Here is a 21,064-nt window from a genome sequence, read left to right on the forward strand (position 1 = left end):
GTATAAGTGTTCACCTCACCTGTTAATAAGTAAGATCATATGCTGCAAAATGGACATAAATATTACTCTTCAAATATTTTGGTGGGGTTTTCTTTTTCTCTGTAACATGTTTCTTTCTGAACTAAAGCTTTTGACTCTTCAAATGGGAAGCATTTAAAGTCTGATGTCTTGTAATCTTCCATATCCTACACGGGTGGAATTTTAAAATTTCAGGCTATCCAGCAAACATAAAGCCTTTGTTTATAGCACTAGTACATTTGGTGATACCCTGGCTTTGTGTCTTTTGAAATAGTTATTTTTAAGCTATTTCAAAGTAATGTTAGTAGAGCAATTGAAATTTACACATTTAGATTTATAGGTGGGGCCTCAAAAATTATAGCTGTCTTCAGCATACAAGGAAAAAAAAGGATGCAAGAGGTAGGGTTTGGTTAGGTCACAACACAATTAACTTTGATCGAAACCACAAAAAATACAGCGGTTCTTCCTTTAATCATCTCTGTCACTTGTAGGGCTGCCACCAGTTGCTACCTGCCCACTGGTGGAGCCTGACATACTTCTACTTTGTAGACATTTGTTATGAGAGGTACATTGAATTACCGGGCAATAGGAACTTCTCTCCTGCCTTCCCCTAAGCCAGTTCTCTATTTCCAGAGAACAGAACCCACTCAGACAGATGACAGCTTTGGGTAGCTGCTAAGCTGTCACGACAACTGTGAGTAAGTTGATACCCTGACTTATGGTAGCAGCTTTCTTGCCTGCAGTAATAATTTAGGCAAAAGCACATAGTTCAATTACAAGTCAGACCCCAAGTTTAATTCACACAGTGTGCAGTTCTTCAAATTGTTGATGATATAAACAAGATAAAATACTATGTTTGTAAAATAATACTCACTAAGAGATGCATTTTGAAACTAGTATTGAGTTACTTGTAAAGGTATACATGTGCTATAGAACAGTGTTTTAAACTCTTCAGATCAGCTGGTCACCTCAGTTTAAACTGAATTAATGTTTTTGCTCTTCAGGAAAAATAATCTAAAATATCTATAAACGGTCTCTTAAAATAAGTTAGCTATACTGAATTGAAGGAAAGACACTAGAAACTGACTGTGAAATCTGTTCAAAGTAGAATGCAAACTGTTGGTTTGGCTTTTCTTTCCTTACAGTTTAACAAGGTTATTCTACTCTTTACAGTGATAAACACTTTTATGCAAAATAGCTTTATATTATAAATAATGAGTCTTTATTTCAGTGAAGAAAGAAGTTCACAGGTCATATTTTTGGTCAATGGCAGATGAATCAAAGTGCTTTAATAGCCCAAAGTACTATCTAGTTTTGCCTATGTCAATCTACCATCTATCTTTCTCACAATGTGGGTCTCCACATTAATCGTATTTCTAATGAAGAAATAATAGATGTGCAGTCAGAACAACTAATAGAGTAAAATGCTCTGTGTTCTGCCAAAGATAAACAAAGAAATAAATCTATGTTGTTTACAGCCTTCCCTTTTCCATGTATAATGGACTTTATCAATAAAACAATGCAAACTTCATCAAAGAAAAATCTTACCAATTTAGTCGAAGAAAGGTCTTCATTGAGCTAATCTCCAACAAATGCTGTTTGCAATAGGGATCTATTTATTCTTTTCAACCACAAAATACTGTCCATCCTTCTTTATCTCATGGTCCAACTCTATGATCCATTACAGATAAGACAACCCAATTAAACAAGGACAGAAGACAGGAAGAGTATGGTTACTATGTAAGCATTTATGTATCAGTCCCTAATTAAATATGCTTACCTTTTATGCTTTGATTTCTTTTCTTAGGGAACCACAGTCAAGTGTCCCGGGTGCCTGTTGCTATCAAAGTTCTTGATGTAAATGACAACGCTCCTGAGTTTGCATCAGAGCATGAAGCCTTTTTATGTGAGAATGGGAAGCCTGGACAAGTAAGTATCTCCATGTTTTTATGTTGTGTACACTGGTGTGTGGGTATGGGGTGCAGTTTCTCCCTCTCATCTTACCATTCATTTAAGATAAACCTATGATCGTATTCTGTGGTACAGCTCTATATATATGGACATGCATATTTTTTTGAAGTATAGGTTTTAAATTAAAGGTAGGTAGGTATCTTGGGACAATATCCAGAAAAGATGCTGAGTGTCTTTAAGCTCCAGCTGTTTCCGCTTTGTTTGGTGGAGCTCATCACTTCATAGATTCATGTGTGTTAATAGGTAAAAGTATAATCCAACCTAAATTCCAGTTTAGTTGTTGAACTATGTTGCAGCTGGTCCCAAGTGTAATTTAGAAGAAATGCTTAAAACAATAAAACCATATCCCCTTACCCATATCTCAGTTGTAATCTCTATCTATTTAGTTCTTGCTCACTTTTCTATGACAATTGGGAAAAAACAAGAAAGCCAACCAGAACTTGATGGAAAGTCAAGTAAATTGTAACTGCATGTAAAATATGTAAAGAGGGATGGGGTGTTGGAGAAATGGAGTTCGAGTTTTCATTATACTTCACAAAAAAACCCCAACAAACCGTAACAGGTTATTTGGTTCTTGATTTAATGAAATAAAAGGCTTGGCAAAGGAATTTACACAACACTCTACAAGGTGAAATAAACACAGCAAGATACCAGAAGCAAGATTTAACCTGTATAGCCTTTTTCAAAGAAAATGGAACAGATTTCTTAAAAGGCATCCATTTTGAAGGACAAACATAAAGAAATAGGGAAGAATATCTCATATGCCACGTAAATTACAAGATAAAGATTCAAGAAAATGTACAGACTTTTAGAAGGTAATGCAGTGTAAATGAGATTTAACTTTTGTCCAGTTTGAGAAACACTGTATAACAATTCACTGTTTTTAAACTTTCTAATGTACTTCTAGATTGTGACGTTTTATTTAAATAAACAGCAGCTAACAGCATGACACTAGTCTTGTTAATCCAACTATTCCCGTGTCTCATGTGGGTGTTAGGCATTAAATTCACTATTCTCCAAAGAAGGTTACCTGACAATAGAGGTAGAAATTTTCTTTTACTTTAAATGACAACTTATACAGTAGTATATGACAACCTACTTCTGCCAAGACTGGATTGTTACAGAAGATGATTTGACTTCTAGCACCCCTTTTTGTTTATCATAAAGGTGTCAAAAATGTGTCATTTCAGAAATGAGAATTCTCTCTAACCACTGAAAAGCAGATTATTGAAATGTGCCCTTATGGGCAGACAGTTATGTTACTGTTGGTATTTAAGTTCTTCTAACTTAGAGTGGATTTCTCTTTAGCTCAGGGTGGATTTCAGATGCTGAGTAGTTACGTTTTCTAGGATATATTAAGTTTTAACGAGAATGCCTTTATCCAGGGCTCAGTAAGCTTCCCTGAAATCAGAAAGCTGTGTTGCACTGTGTTTTCTGAATATATTTATCCAGGTATTCCTATCGCATTTCAGGTGGTTTAAGAGATGGTGAAAAATGTTCGCGTTTCATTTTGGAATAAAACAATAAATGAGATGATTAAGAGTCAGCTGGTAAAAGAGGCTTTTGTTTAAGCACTTACAGAAAACTTTCATTAAACCATTATATTCTTCATCTTACCATCGTCTTTTACACTCTTGATCTGATGGCAGATGTCACTTTTGAGCATGAATCCTTCTGTGAACTTTACAGATGGTTATTAAATATTTGGCTGTCAGCATGGATGAGGTAGCACTGATCCTGCAATTTATTCTGTGTTCTAAACACAGAACATTATTGGAACAGCAACTAGTCCAGAATAATCACCAAGGTTAGGTTCTAAATCTAAGTTGTCATTCAAAAATTATCTGCTCCTGTAAAGACTTTAGTATCTACACTACCTGATTGATTTTTCTTATGCTTATTATTCTATATTCAAATTTTGGAATAAATCAGTCAAGATGTAGAATTCAAAAAATATAACTAATGTGAGAAAGACACTACTCTTTTACATAGTATCAAAAGCCTAATTTGGATAGTTCTCCAAAGTTTAAACTTGAATGTTACATGTGCAGGAAAGGTGCAGTTGTGTTATGGTATTCCAAGTTATTTACATTTGCAGTTCAACTTAAATCTAAGTTTAAATCAAATTTGGATTACCATAAGGGAGATTACACTTGAACCTTTTATGAAACCTTATTTGCAGCCCCTAAATATATTGAACCATCTATTCCAGTTCAGTTTCTAAGTGTTCTATTTTGGGTTCTGATATAATTGCAAGTGGCAAGTGCAGCTGCTGGTGATGTGACAGAATGTATTAAAAAGTGTTGTTGTATAACATTGCCAGATGAATTTTCTTTGCTTTAACCTACCTCTAACAGTAGACATACTACAGCTAGTAGGAGAGGAAAGGGAGAAGAGGAGGAAATTCATTTGTCCATGCACATATTTATTTCGTCCTTGCACATTTTTACCCACAACAGAAAAATGCCAGAAATATTTTTGTCAGTTTTAGGAAAAAAATTAAAAAGAAAAAATTTGAAGGTACTGTTACAGTACCTCTAAGCTAACCATAAACCATCTCATGCCTTTCCCTATTATTTCTTTTTTTGCATAGTTCCACTTACTAAAACCAGAACATTCATGGTTTTGCTGGCTATAGCTGTACAGTTGATTGTTCTCCTATCCAACTAAACTATTTTCCTGAACTCCAAGAACAGAACATCTGTATTGTTGAGTAAGAAAAGTGCCTCACTCACTGTTCCCAGTCCATAGCCAGACTTTTCCAGTGATGTCCTTCTACATCATTCATTACGATTATAATGGTAATCTTTTGTAAATATTATTTCAGGCATACGTGGCTTTGTAGAAATGCAATACAAACCTGCAGACTATAATGCCGAGTTGTCCTAGGGGATCATTTAACTATTAATTTCAATCCAGAGCTGCCTGTTAAGCAAAACATGCTGATTTACTATGTTTCTACTAAATGTATGTACAGAATCAAATATATGCATGAATTTTTAATACAACATCAAAGTTGAAATTTTACATGGAAGAATTTGAGAAATTTGAAGATTGAACAGCCAAAGAGTTATTAACTTTCACTGTAGTGCTTATGGATATGAAGTGAAAAAATCAGTTCTTGTTTTCTTTATTATTAGTATTGACCAATTTTGTTATATGGAACACCTCTGTTATGCATGTTATAACTAGGAAAGAAAAAACATCTGTAGTGATAGGTAAGGCAGGTCAGCCCTGGAAGACTCTTTACCATGTTATGAACCACAAATTGAGTTGGAGAATTACTTCAATAGTGTTCCATTACATGATCACACAACACTGAGCAATAAAGTATGCTCATCAGCATACTAATAAAAATGTGGTAATGAGAATTACTGGACTTTTCTCACCCCTATGGAGTAAAAGATACAGCAGCTTTGTATCACTGTATATGTTAGGCTTTTTTTTTTTTAAGAGCCTATTTTAATGCAAACGCACAAAGAAATAAGGTTGCTATGGGAACACTAACTCTTAATTCCTTGATGTGCGCATGTAACACAACAAATGTAGTGTTCCACTAAGCCTGTCTTTTGCATATAATTTTCAGTGCATTTTCAGAGAAAGAATGATTTGGTAATCAATGAAGGGAATGGATGGAAAGAACTGAAAGAATTCTATAGGACATTAAGAGGTCTCTATAGTTCCTGGGGTGGGGGGGGGGAAGAACGAAGAATATGCCCAGTTTCTATTTCTTGAAAATTTCCAATCTAGATGATATTCTAAGCTTATTTCATAAAAATTCTGTGAGCTGAAAACCCGTTACTAATTCTCTTGGCTACTGGCTTTCAGGTATATTAACTGAAAAGCTGGAGACAGTGAAATGAATTTTTACAGTCAACTCTCTTACATAATGCTGGAAAGAATTAACAGTTATGTAGCCAGTAGAGAGAAAATTGCATAACCATCTGATAAACTGCACCTATTATGTGCAGTTGACCTTCCAGACTTCACTGTGCCATTATCCTTTTTCCCTATTGCTTTCCCATTCTAGCAGTATTTGAAAAATGGAGCAATCATAAAATATATCTGTCTAAAGATACTTCTTTGGGATTCCATTCTAAATTGCACTTATGTGTGATGCAGAATTACTAGTACCTACTCCAGCCCTGGGCCCGACGCATGTAGATAGTTTAGTGCCTTACACCTCTGCAAAGAGAAAACTGAAAAACTTCCACATCTGTAAAAGGGTTCATCTCTGCAGTGGGACAGACAACATCTGCTTATATATTTTTCAGCTGTTTATATTTTTTCACACTGCGCAGCTCTCTAGGATCCATTATGCAGCTATTAAATTGGAGACCTACTTCTTTAAGCAAAAGCTATGTTAGGCCTTTTTTTGTCCATACATGTGTTTGAAATCATATCAATAAAGTTTCCACATTGGCAGATGCAGTTATCAAAAAAAAAAAGAATCTATTTATGTGGTATTTAAACAATCTAAAACTTTTTCCAGTAGATTATTGATAATAAATCTGACCTATCCAGAATATGATTAGGCAAGGAATTAATTGTCTCGAATTCCTTCCTAGGTTGCCTTACAAATTATACATGCCTATATCAATACCTGCTCAAACATCTTTTTACATACATAATTTCAAATATTTATGTTTTGATGTTGGTCCTTGTGGTTATCTAGTAAGATTTTATTCTTTCCTTGACTCTTGAAGAACACAGAAGAAAGAATGGGATATTGACTATTATCATATATGTAACGTATACAGATTGATAGTCCTTTCTCTTGCGGTAAAGCCAGTATAAAATATTAGTTATGAGCATTTTTTTAGTGAAGCTTTGAAAATTTAAAGTGTAGGTCTATGAATTTAGACAGCATCAGACACTGTTTCCATTTTTTACTCTACTCCTAACCTTAGTATCCTGCGTTATTCTGGGAATCATTTGTTAATAATGATATTTTAAAACAAACCTATGTTCCTAGTACAGGAATAACAGAGGTTTTATTAAAATTAAGGAAAAAATCCAAATATAGACTTAGATATTTTCTTTTTATTTCAGTTCATTTATCATATAAAACTTCACACCAAAAGTTAATTTTATAAAAAAATAGTTATTCAATGCAGTAAAAAATGGGGGATGTGGGGAGGAGTAGAAAGGATTAAAGGTAGATGATACGTTTTGGTCCAGTGAGAAGCATGGCTTTATGAATGAAAGACTACCGTAGGCATCATGAGTGTTTCTGAAACGCGGTTTTCCTCCTTCTTTACTGCTGAATAATAATATTACTTGCCTAAATCAGCAGAAGTTTTTACTGGCCTCTCTTGTGTACCTTTCTCTCCTAATTTGCTGCCTCCTTGTTCTGGGAAAAGTTTAAATGGGCCAGATACAGTCCCTGTTCCCCAGACTTTCAGTCTAAGGTCTGCAAAAGCCTTGCAAGATTATAAATCAGCATTTTTAATCTGGTATGTAGTCAAATGAGAATGTGTCCAATGGAATGGAATGTTTTTTTCAATACTGTATATTTATCAGGAGTGTGAATACTTAATGAGAGCATTTTCTGTTGTAGGTAATTCAGATTGTCAGTGCCGTTGACAAAGATGATCCTAAAAATGGGCATTATTTCCTGTACAGTCTTCTTCCGGAAATGGTCAACAATCCAAATTTCACCATCAAGAAAAATGAAGGTAAATATAAAACATATAATGTGTCTCTGAACAACTTAGTTTTGAGTTGCTTTGCTGACTTCCAGTTACTTTGCCAGTTTGTCCCATGGGCAATTACAATGTAGATAAACTGTTTAATGGTGCCTTCATTATATATCTTAAGCTATTGCCAATATCTTTACAGTAGATAATAAGAAAGTAAAATGAATACAGAATTTAGATCCGGAAGACAGCTCACTGGCTTAAATAAAATGAAAGTATGGATTTACTGCCTGTTTTATTTCTATTAATTTGAAATTCCAGAGATATGCTGTAAGATAAAAATCTGAAACTATGTTGATAAATAAATGTTGATCCTATGTTGACTAGATATAGATGGGAGCATAAAATTAAGTATCTACTGAATCCCCCAAAGGGAACAGCTTTTAAGCCTGTTTGTTGTGTGTATAAAGGTTCCAACGTATTTCAGTTAGGCACTTTTACTAGAAAGAGAAATCTGCTAGGTCAGCAAAGCCCAGAAGGGCATTTTGTATCACTAAGCTTTAGAGCACTTCTGGAAGGGCATAGTGTCATTTTGTAGTACTATAGAAGTGGAATTTCATGCGTGAGGGAAAAAAAGACCCATTTAATATTGTTGAGCAATACATTTACACTGATCCTTTTCTTTGGCACACAGATATACTTGAAGGTCATGTGAGAAAGAGCTAGGAATGGTCACAAGAATGCTATATATAGTGCTTTATATATTTGTACTTACTTAAATATTCAGCAAAGTTTTTCCATCTTGGCTTTTTTTTTTTTTTAATAAAACACTACTCTGTCAGGAATTTTAGTCAAATTCAGTCTCTTATTTTTCTCTTATTTGAAACAATGAAGGAAACCTCTATTTACTCTATTACTAATAGGAAGATGTATGTGTGAGGCGTATGTGCATGAGTGTAAAAGTAATACGTGAAAAGTAATACGTGAAATAAAGAGAAAAAGCTGTTTTCATTTTTTATTCTAGCTGTTCCAATCAAGAAGAATGATGGTACCATTTTGTTAATTGATACTATAAACCCCTAAATTCTTAAATCTGATTAAACATATTCTGATTTTTTTTTTCATTAGATATGTTTTTCTCTTATAGCATTCACAAAGTGCCTCTCTACTTATTTCCTACGTAAAAGTACAAATACAAGTCTGTATGTTTTCTGCACTTACAGGAGAAGATAAAAAAACCCTCTTCAAAATGCATTTCATAATCATCAGCAGTGTAACACAAGTTGAATTAAGCATCCTAAATGTGAGGTGGTTTGCTCTGCACAGCATGACAAAGTAAAAAAGGTCTTAGCATTTCTCTTCATGTTTAAATACTTAGCTCACGTCACTAATTAGCCTTGTCCTTCCAATCTGTTACCCATTTAAAGACCTACTCTTACTCCTAGTCACAGCCAACGGCAAAATGACTCCTGATCTGAGCGGGAGTGAGGAACCTTTCTGTGTAACATGGTTTAGAAAAATAAGTCCAATTTTGTTACAACATTGCCACTCAGTTTTACACAGTTTTTAATATATTTGAATCAATTAAATGTGTAAATCCTCTTAAAAAAAGATCTTGAAATTAAAAATCCACTTAAAGAGACTTCTCCGATTTAATCTTTCAGTATCCAAGAATAAAATTCCAGCTATGCATACTATCCTTTTCTATCAAGATTGCTCAGCCAGGGATGCAGTCCATGGCTGATGCTAGAACATGATCTCCCACAGGAGGCGAAAATTCCTGTCAAAGCCAAACTCGGGGTATAATTTGGGTGAGGTGAGGTTTCGTGTCATTTAAACATGATAAATCTTTAGTAAGTCTTTATTTAGTTATGCCACTTAAACAATGAACTTGACCATGACTTTGTCTTGCATATATCTGCTAGATAAGCATTAGTGATTATTCTTGTTGAAAAAACTCCAGTATTCCTAAAAAAACTGAACTCACAAGTCAAATTTCTCCTTAGTTATACTAATGAGTGTCTGGACTGTCCAAAAGCCAGTTTGATGTGGTTTATTAGAAGCAATGTAAGAAAATGCCTATAAAAAACCCCTACTCTCATTTCTGGAAAATTATGTTTCTGAGGATCAGATCAGCGCACAACCCGCTTAGGCTTAGAACAGAAAAAGATTTCCTCATACTGGTGGGCAAAATCCTCGACATCTTCCTGACTGTGACCTCAGCCTCAATTTCCTCCCATATTCTTGGCCCTGCCAAATTCTTCAAGGCGGCGGCAGAGGCTGACTTGATGGCTGCTGAAGAAATGGTACCCTCTTACAGATGTTATAAATGGATTGCACTTTCTCAGGAAACCTAATACAGAAACCCAATCTTTTATTTGCTAGAATTAGTAATATTTTTTCTTTATTTAAATGATTTCATATCTTGCCTTTCTCCAAAATTCTCTCAAGTGCAGAGATAAACAAAAGTACCCCCCCTCAAGAGAATTTGTGAAATTATATTACCCTTTGGGATTCTTCCTTTGTGCTTTAGGTAACATTGTGGGCATTTGTCAATTACCTCTCTACTCCACGAAGTAGTGACAGTATCTGATCTGGTGGCCCTAGTATGCAAACAATGCAGTTTGGCATCTGCCATGGGAAGAAAGCTGTGATGTTCTGTTTCTGTTCTTCATACTAAAGAATACATAACATGCATGTATTTTGAATTTTCTCTTGCTATATGGAACATAAGTATAACCATTAATTAATTTATTTTGTTGCCTACAGGCTAATTCTATTGTTTAAACTTTCCAGATTGCCCTAAGGCAAGTTTACATGATACTTCAGTAATTAACTGTGCTGCTCAAATATACTACAAATATTATGATCGGCTACATTGTTATTGCCAAATATGTTTAACTGAGTGACACAACGGTATATCTTCATCAGAAACCACAAAAACCCCCACGTCTCCTAAGATGATACGATGTATTATAGATATTACCCTGTGATCATAGCAGAATCTGTTGCTTGAAATGATATACTGGTATACATTATTTGTTTGGTCTGTTAAATTTGCATATTTACAATCCCTTCTGTAGACAAGATGCCCAAAACCGTAGAGGCTGTAGTACCTTTCTGATGTAAGTAATGTAAAAATGTAAATTTAAATGTCATCATACATCTCACTGAATGTCTTTAGATCATGTGTTAGAAATCTTTTATTTTCCATATCTCCTGATCTGTTCTTTCTGTTCTTTTCTGAGCTCAAATGTCTTGTTACTGAGTAGTTTTTCTTAGGCTTTATGCTTTGGCTAAATGGGCAGCTACTGATAATCTGAAGTAAGGCAATCCTACTCTCATACTGTAATGCAAGGAACACTGATCATTTAGATTGCCAGATGCATAAACCTTTATCCCTTCACAAGAGAAATAATAAAATTATGTAATAAAAATATAAGAAGTTAATGCAACATGAAAATCATGTAATGTTTTCTATTTTAGTCCTGGTGACTAAACCTGTGACTCCATGACATAACAAATCCTTGACTGCACAAACTCACATAGACTGACTGACTGGTCACTTACTTCTCACATGTCTTTGTGTTGGGTTTCTACATAGGAGCAGAAATGTGAAAAATGAAAATTAATGTTTTGTGTAGTGTTTCTGACAAACTTCAAACCAGAAAAAAATCTAAAACTTCAGATGAAAATATCTGATGTTTAGGCAGACGTTGTTATGCTCTAGCAATGTGTTCTAGATACCTTAGCTGAATGGAATTAACCCTTCCAAAAAGCTGTACGATCACAATAAATGACAAAAAACTGACAGGAATTTAGACAGCTGATAAGGATTTTGTACTGTCATGGCATCAGTAAATTGAAATGAGACCTCTGGAAATGGAATTAGCATTTGTTGACAGTCTTTTTTCAGGTGAGTGGTCTTCACAAGGCATTACCTAAAATCTAATGCCAGTACATGGATCGTCTCCTGCATACCAAACAATATGCTTACAGCAATACCTGTTTTCAGCATTGAATTCCTGATGTTCTATGGTTTCCTTAGGTTGTTCAAGTGACAACAGAGTTTTCTGATAAAAGTGTTTTCACAGATACAAACATTTTCATATGCTGCCAATGCAATTTTTTCCTTTCAAAAACTAGCAAATACATCTTTGCCATAAAGAGACTTAACGTTTTTCCCAAAAGATGTTTCCGTTGCTATTCCATTTTTCTTATGCCAAATTCTGTTTCCTAGTGGAATAAACCCTGAATCAAATGTTCTACAGTGCCTTTGGATACAGTAGCTCTTCTGACAGAAGAAATGGTTCATCTCTACTGTATAAATGTGATATTACATACTTCTTACTAGGGCTTATGTAGTAGAAGCAATCACAGGGTTGCTTGGAATATGGGCAGGCCTTATCTTTGGGTTAAGAGAACCGTCTTAATGGCATGTGTTCGTATTCCTACAGAAGTCCATGGCCTTACAAGTAATCAGCCTCCCCTCTCCCCAAAATATTCAATGTCCATCTGGTGATTTCAGCTCTGATTTTAGGCCAAACTGGTTTAAGTGCATAGTAAAGAGGGGTTTTTTTTTTTTTATTTTTAAATTGAAGCATTATATGTGCTTCAGTGATGAACTTTTCTGTTGGTTCTCTGTAATGAACTTAATATTTATTCTCAGCCATCCTTAGTCTATTATACCTATGCTACCTATAATGTTCATGTTTAAATGTCCATTTCTTTTGTTCTTTCCATCTAGCAAGTTTAATCTGTCACTTACGTCCTCATTGCGCTGCCTTGAAAGTATAGGCAATGTGTCATGTATTCAAAAGGAAATAGCCTGGTATAATCACTTCAATCACTAACTGGCTTGCATGCCTTTGTATACTATTGCACATCTTATTTTAAAATATTTGCTATTTCTCATCACCTTTTTACCATTAATAACCAAATATTTCTAAATTATTTTGAAATAGCCAGAGAAGAGAATTGCATGCCACCTCTCTTTTAGATATCCCAAATAATAAAAACAAATTATCCGTACTACTTCATTTTTGAAGGTACTTCTGTGTCACTGTGTTTTTAATGTAATAAAACCTAGATTTTTTCCACATCTTTTTTGTGAAAATATTTTTAGCAGCATCTGTCAAATGCATACCTGGAGGGTGAGTCTTTTGTTCCCACAAGAGAAACTCTCATGTGTAAAAATGAGTTTCTTTCCCTGAATCAGTTTCTCTTGGCATTTCTCGACAAGTCTATCTGCCATTGTCTCAGCTGCCAGCTAAAGCTCCTTCTGTGTTTTTGATTGACTTTTCTTTCTAAATATATACCTCAGAGAGCTAAGAGGTGGCACTGCTATTCGATTGCCCTCCTTCCAGTTTGCCCAATTTTAAAGTTAACCCACTGACCTCGGGTACAAATTGCCTTAGCAAGGACATCATTAAACCCATCATTTCTTGATGGATGTACAATGAACATCTAGACTAACGGCACCCATATGGTTCCTTGGATATGAACAGTAAATCCTTGTAAATTTTTGCAGTTCCATGCAATTTTTCAAGAGCCTTAGGAAACGTTGTGGCCCAGCTGCCTTCTACGCCAAAGGGTGTCTCACAATGGCAATTCTCAAGGGAAAGCACATGCTTATATACTTCTAATGTGTTTGATTACCATCCTCATTTCTTTTATATATAAATAATTAGACTTTCAAAGTACAATTCTAAAACATACCAAATCAAATCCTTGTTAGTGGTTTTCTTGAAAAGTAAAATTAAGTGACATGATTAAAGCATCCTTTAAGTCTTGCATCCTATAAATAAATAGTTTTCTACCATGTGTGTCAATATTAGTGGTATGGAATAACATCTAGAAGACTGCACCTAAAATTGTAAAAGAATGTGCTGCATGATCTAGGAAACAGCATTGATCAGCATCTCTCTTAGCAGGTGTAGTTTTGTCACCAGAAATCACAGGGAATAGTTGAATAGCAAGGTGTATTCAGTGTGAAAGTAGTAGAGTTAAAAATAAATTATTCCAATGTATTGAAAATAACAAACACAAACTAATCTATAATCTGGCACTTCTGTGCCAGAATCTGCCATCCACAGGCACACGTCATGTTTCTTCAGGAGTGTTCATAGTGTGAAAAAACGTATTATACATATCATAGTATCAGCCTTTTTCTCAGCATGGCATTAAAACTGGAGCTGTTTAAATAGCAAAGTTCAACATTTTTATAAACTGAGGATACCAGAACAACCTGAAATCATTGATTTTTTTTTTTATGAATGAAATAGGTAATAACGAAATTGTTAACATAAAATTATTGAAATATTTCCTTTTTATTGTGGTTGAAAGATTTTGTTCAATAAGTTCTTTTTTGCTTATGTTATAAATTTTAAATTATAGAATTTAAAACAAGAAAGCATAAAGATGATGTTGGTATTTTGCTGAGTAGAAAGATCTAAGTTTTATCAAAACAAATCATGTGATAGTTAAGGTAGCTAAGCTCCATGAAACATTTTAGTTCTGTGGATTTAGAGTATTCTGACATGAAATCATATTTCAGAAAACTCTCAATTATGTTTTGGATGCATACTTACCTTTCTCAGTTAAAAACAAAATGTGATTTACAGGCCTGAACATTCTACTTATGATCTACAAGTTATACTACGCTGCTGGATCTGAGTCCCTTTCAAAGAATGGCGTCTCAAGCATGTCTTGGTCTGTGTGCTGGAAAGCACATAAGAATTATGATCCGGCTGTGTGGTGATAAAAGAACACTATGCCACCTTACCTCCCTCGCTATTGGAGCAGGCAGGCAGGGATATCGCGGCCTGAAAAAGGAAAGGACAGATTCTAGCTTCCACTCATTTAATATGCAAAAAATGGTATTCAGCCAGTGCAAATACTTTTCCTAGAGCGAGTGGTGGTGCATTAGGTGGTAAGTGTTGAGTCCCTGAAATAGTTTGTTTTTATAACAGAGGAAATGCAGTTCCTTATTTATTAAACTCTGGTTCCTTCATCCTTAGTCCTTAGACTATTGACCTGATTGAAACTGCTTTGGATCAGAAACTATGTTAGATCATTCTTTGTAGGAAAAGTAATCAATTTTCTTATTTACATATCTGACAGAATTCTAAGATGTAATGTCATCCTGTGAAGTAACAGACTGTGTGTAAAGACTCAAAAAGATGAGCCCTTTCTGCTAGTGATAAAGTGATAAGCAACGTGAGGTGGAAATAGATCTTTAGACTATTCTCAAATTCTAGAAGACTGGTAGAAATTCAAGTTAATGATAATATTACCAAGGGACCCCAACAGAGTAATGCTCAGAAGTTCTGTCTTGCCAGGCACTGAATGCATTTCCATTTCCATTGTATGATTTCACATTGCAGTTGAAGTAATATATTCAACTCCTTTCTACTATACCATTTTGTGGTCCTAGCAAGGTTACACTTTTCCATGGTACAGTAGTGTTAGTTCCATCTAGTCTGAGAATGTCGGTGAAAATATTCTCAGTATATATCTTTCATACCTGATAGCTTTCTGCTTCCTTTCCCCCTTCTTTTACTATCATCGCTATTGACTATGTTCTGTTATTCCCTGATGTTCTGTTTTTCCTTGAGGTTGAATATCAATTGAGTGCAATTTGAAACAACTTCCCTGCCATAGAAGGATGTGATGTTATTTTCTGAAGTGAAGATTACATTAATGTAGATGGGAAACTAGCATTTTTCCACTCCAAACCTTTGTGTGCCACTTCCTTCACTGACACCTGCTTCTGCTGTCTTTCCCATCTTTCTTCTTGCATGCAGATCACTGCTCTTTCTGGACTCCCTTCTAATTAGAACCACAGAACAGGTGAAGACTAAGTGCAGTTCCTCTGCAAACATACTTTTTAGCCCTATCTGGATGATTTACACCTTCTTACAATGGTTATGTGCTTTTCACCACTTCGATAGGCTAAAGAGATTAATCCTTCTTGGTGCACGTAGCTGCTCTAGCTGAAACTGAATGTCAGGAAAAATAGAATCAACTCTTCAAAGGCTAACTCAGCTACCAAGCTTCTCCACACTTTGACCATTCTGTCTATTCTGTCCATCTGAAACCTTATTCACTCCTCTCCTGTATTCAGGATGCAGGGCTCCAGACAGATTCCCTCTCTCCTCCGCCCTAAGCCAGATGTGATCCATCAAGTCTTCATTCGACTGGACAGGCCAACCTGATGAATGAACCAGCAAGGAGGGGGCCATCTGGTAAGCTGATTGTCCTCTTTTAGGCATCTTTAGGCTCTTCTTCAGCTCTGCTGTGTTCCCCAGCACATCCGTACTTTTTGTAGTTTTGTAGCTGGCAAACTGTTTCTCTGGGAGCACTTCTGTTCCAAATGCTGTTTAACCTTTCAGTCCTGTTTTAGTTCAGCTCTGTGATGACAACTTCTTTCCAAGCCTCACAAATACAAACTTTCAGACAACTACAGAAGAGTTGTATATGCATATTGGAAAATAAAACTAATTTCCACAGCATTACATCCTTGCAGAGAGTGGTGGTTTTTTTAATCATATGAATCAATCACAATTACATAGCTATTTCAGGACAATTATGTAAACATGATACAGCCCAAAACAACATAAAATGTGAGTGATGAAATACAGGGTAATACTGTATACATGTAGCATGCCATTATGCATACATGACCAAAGAGACTTTTACTTCACTCATTCTTAATTTATTATTTGTGCTGCTAGCAACATAATGTTGCCAAGCCGTCAATTATGTTTCATTTTATAAATCAAACTAATTAAGAACCAGATGCAAGCTGAGTGAAAAAGATCTGAGGTCAGTGTTGTGTACCATATGTACGACAGTGCTTACTCATGATGAGGAGATGGATTGGACAGCTGTGAATTTTCCTGCTGTAGGAGTTTCATCACGCTCAGATAGTGTAACATGCTTATCTCTCTTTTTCCAGTTTATTTCTTTCATTTTGTAATCAAACTAAAGAAAAGTGAGTGACACTGCCACGACTTTCAAAGACTAAATAAGGGATAAAAGGTTATGAAAACAAAACAGAAGAGGAAAAGAATTTGGTCATCAAATTAGCATGAAAATAATTATTTTAGTAATAATATGGAACATGGATGAAAGAAATAACAGAGATAAGAACAATTTGAATCTTCAGTGTGACTTAATTTCAGACACATAATGGGGAAAATAAACATTAAATCAGGGTCTCAAAACTGAACTGCTTAGCAGACAGAAAGGTGTTGTTCTTAATGAGTACAAAACTTCTTAACTAAGTGCTATCAGGACAACAGTAAGATCCGTAGTACCATCTCGCTGGAGTTTGTCTTTCAATGAAACATTGCTGCAATAGCCCTTTAATTTTCAAAGGTTCCCTAAGTGGTTTAGAAACATAACTCCTTGAAAGCTAACAGCACCCATGATAATTATATTCTAGGACTTTAAAAGTATTTCATAGCAGAATTTATAACTAAGTGAATATAGAATATTTGGAGATAAGTTTCCGGATTTTTAATCAACTGTCTTCTGAAAATATGTTAAGAGATTTCTGCCAAAGTACCACTTCGGGTTTCATGAGTGGATCTAATTCCTCCAGGTTTTCTGCGAGAAACAATTTCTGTAGTGGAAGTGTTCACGGACAATGCACTGAGTATGTTTGATTTCTTGTAAATGGGTTTAATTTACTGAGTAGGAGGAATGATATCCTAGAGCTGAAGGTTCTGGTAGGGCCTCTACCCCTTCACCACCTCAGTATGTTACCTGACAGAGACATATTGCATCTTAAGAAGTTCCCCTCTGTTTTCACCTCATTTTTAGGTTTTGTTTTGGATATTTGGATTTTCTCTCTAAGTACCTAATCAGTAATTATGGCACAAAACCATTTTTCTTCCTTTTCTTGCATCTTGTAAATTTATTGGTTGCTCTCATTATGGAATGTTTCTTTGTTTTATCATGTTCTAAATAAATATGCTGTTGAGGGGTGAATAACAATTAATTTATTAGTTGCTCTAATTGTGCTTTTCTTTTGTCAATTAATGAGAAACTAGGTAGGAGTCCATTTTAAAGTTTCAGTTGTAGTAAATAATAAAAGAACCCCAACACTCTTCTACTAGAGGAAGAATCTAAACAGGCTAATAATGAAAACAATAGGAGCAGGAATCATCACATATTAGCTGTTAAATTTTCCTTTGATTAGTAAAAATCTCCTTTTGTCATTATAACAGATATAAAGTATACAGGCTATTTGCACATGGTTCCTCCATTAAAATAGAAGGTATTAATTTTTCACACTTAGCCTCAAGGCTTGTGTGATAAACCATTGCACAACAAACATTATAACGTGAATTAAAAAGACAAATACCGTGTTCCAATTTCCATCTTGTTTTGAACCAATTACACAAGTGGTGTACAGGAAGGAAGTAATTATTATTGGAATCAGAGTCATTCTTCCTATGAGGTGACATTGATTATTATGTGAACTCTATGTCTATACATTTTCCTGAACCTGTCTGGTGTGGTCACATTTATTCCATACCCTTTCATTTCCTCTTACTCCTTTTAAGGAGATGACCGTTCAAGAATGGGCTGTATCCAGTCACCATCACTGGAGGTGTTCAAGGAACGTGTGGATGTGGCACTTCGGGACATGGTTTAGTGGGCATGGTGATGTTGGGTTGATGGTTGGACTTGACTATCTTACAGGTCTTTTCCAACCTTAGTGATTCTGTGATTCTCTGGCAAGAGCAAATATAGCAGTGACAAACTGAAGGAAATCTGAAATTTTTAATCATTTTGACCAGAGCTTGTCACATCAAGCTTTAAAGAATAAGGAAGACAAAGCTTTTATTCTGTTGGTTGGGGTTTTTTTGGTACTGCTTACGGTATTTTCCCATCAACTTCTGATTTTGTAATTTGTATGGGTGGCCTTGTAAAATGAGTCACGTTGTTGGTCTTCATTTAATTCTGTCTAATTAGGATGTATTCTATTTGGCAAGCATCCAGTAATTACTGATATTTTTATGTAATTATTAGTATTTAATATCGATACAATAAATATGCCTAGAACGCAATCCATTCAGAGGCCAGAAAAGAAGTAGAGTACATGATTTTACCGAATGCAAAGATCTTAAATACTGAGCCAAATGCAAAAAATAAATGAAATATGTAAGTTGACCTGTCTAGTATGGGGAGGGAGTTTGCATATCCTAAAATGATAGGATGTGCACACTTGGTAATCAGTGCTGATTATAGAGGGAGTGAAGATGGCCTCCTGTTTGAAGTGAGATAATAAGCCAGCTTGTTAGGGAGAGATAAATAGAAGAACGTCAAGAAAAGGACCAGATGTCTGCTTGATGGTGTTGAAGAGGGAGAGCTAGTGGGGTCCTTCGAAGGTAACATGGACAGATACGTAGTCAGATTATAGTGAATCATCAAAGCAGCGGTAGCTGTCTGCCCATATTAAAATGGCAAACTCAGATCACCCCAGCTTGGCCTAAACTATTTGTGGGCTCAAGTAAGTAAACTTCACTTTTGCTATAGGCTAAGAGCTATGTACATTCTTGAGCAGTAACTGTAGCACTATAGTAAATTTTTTTCATACATCTGATTCTATAAGAAGAGAGAAGTCGGGAATAAAGTCTTATCTGTGGAGTTTTGAATGGAGTTAGGTATTGCAGTCATAAACCTTATAAGAAACATCAATAATAGTCACTGAATGTTGATGAAAGTACTCTGCTATATTCTATAGAATGTTGAACTGTTGTGAACATGAACACTGACTTTTTCCTTCTCTTTAATTTTTAGAATGTAATAAATGACGTAACAGTTGCACATTGCTTTCATAAAAACACGGAGAACTTTTTGGTTTTGTTTGTGTTTTGTTAGGTAACTTTCATTCAGTCTAATTTAAAAATAAAGCTAAAATCTAGGTTATAGGAAATAATAAGAAATAAGATAAAAATGTTTCATGTAGCCTTTTTGAACTTGTCACTCCCTAACCTTGCTCAATTCTATCATGTCGCTTTCTATAACATTTTCATCCGTTACATACGACCCTTCTGTAAATTATACAGTGTTCACCCCAATAAAGATTAAGACCTTGTGATCTAAGAGCATTCTACAGGAGTGATGGGTTTTTGGTTAAGGAACTGTGCTAGACTTCAGAGTAGTTTTGTATAGCTTGGTTACAGGTTTCCTGTATGATTTTGGACAAGGCATTTAATCACTGTGTCTGTCATTGTGCCATGCAAACACTGCAAATGGTCTTTTAAAAACATTCATCCGATACTGACATACCACATTAATGGCACCTATTAGCAGCTCCCGATGGATTGGTAAAGACTGAGGTTTCCAAGAGTGTGTTATGGTGTCTCTTTGGATTCTTCTGAAACTCTTGAGTTAGAAAAATATGTAGAAGTTATTCTGCAGCTCAGGGAAGGAAATGGTGGAGCCCAGTCTAATGACAGCTGTAGCTAAAGCATTGTTGTATCTTTGATACAAGCTGGAATACTAAAAATAGAGGAAGGTAATTTAGACTGAATTCTACACCATACGTCTCCTTCTATATCATCTTTATCTATCCCACAACATTACAACTTCTGTCTTTGTACTACTATTTTTTATTTTGAAATGAGAAAAATAATTTTTTGTAATGTATCAACTTTCTCTTATTTTGTGCGTGTCTTCTGGATGAGGCGCTTAGGGACGTGGTTTAGTGGTGGACTTAGCACGGTTAGGTTTATGGTTGGACTTGATGATCTTAAAGGTCTTTTCCAACCTGAATGATTCTATGATCCTATGATTCTGCTAACATGCAAGACCAAAAGATGTATTTGCTAAAAACTGTATAGAGTTCTAATGCAGTCTGTCTAGCAGAACCACTTGCTTCAAAACTTTATATAAAGAACTTAGCTTTTTCTAGACTAAAATTGTTTTTCTTAATCTTTTTTCTTTTCTTTTTCCCAGTAAGGAAATATGTATCTTTCTTAAAGTATATGTTGTCTTTTTCTGCTCTCCTTTTTGACTATTTAAGTTTTCTTTCGTGATCATGGAGGGTTTTTTGGCATACTAAGTTGTATTCTCCTTTGCCAGTAGAATTGCCTAGTCTCTTGTAATACTTTTTCTTGATCCTGCTTCGTATTTTTATTGCAGCTTCTGCCTATACACTTCATTTGTACTTTGTCAGACTCTTCATCGTGAATTAGAAGACAACAGGGAACAATTCCACTGTGATGTGCAAGTTGTTTTCTTAGCATAGAGTTGCATTATATATTTGTACCTTATAACTTCTCCGCCTGATACAAAGAGAATGAATGAATAAGATGTATTCTGTTTTGTCGCACACATATTTCAATTGTGACTAACAAATGTTTTACTATTTGCTGAATCTCCATCCTTGGAGATATTCAAAACCTACCTGGACATGG

The 21,064-nt window shown here is 35.2% G+C and overlaps 1 protein-coding gene across 3 annotated transcripts in view; it reads left to right on the top strand.

The window, feature by feature from the left end:
* CDH8 (cadherin 8) overlaps positions 1-21,064 on the top strand; it is a 149,566-nt gene that overhangs the window by 115,698 nt on the left and 12,804 nt on the right. For 2 of the 3 annotated variants that reach the window (XM_059825032.1, XM_059825034.1), the window contains 2 exons: positions 1,826-1,947; positions 7,550-7,667. In XM_059825032.1, the coding sequence (XP_059681015.1) occupies positions 1,826-1,947; positions 7,550-7,667 (240 nt within the window). The remainder of the gene's footprint in view (positions 1-1,825; positions 1,948-7,549; positions 7,668-21,064) is intronic. The other variant, XM_059825035.1, reaches the window with a different exon arrangement.

The sequence above is a fragment of the Gavia stellata genome, chromosome 15 (assembly GCF_030936135.1).
Source record: "Gavia stellata isolate bGavSte3 chromosome 15, bGavSte3.hap2, whole genome shotgun sequence".
Taxonomy (NCBI): Eukaryota; Metazoa; Chordata; class Aves; order Gaviiformes; family Gaviidae; genus Gavia; species Gavia stellata.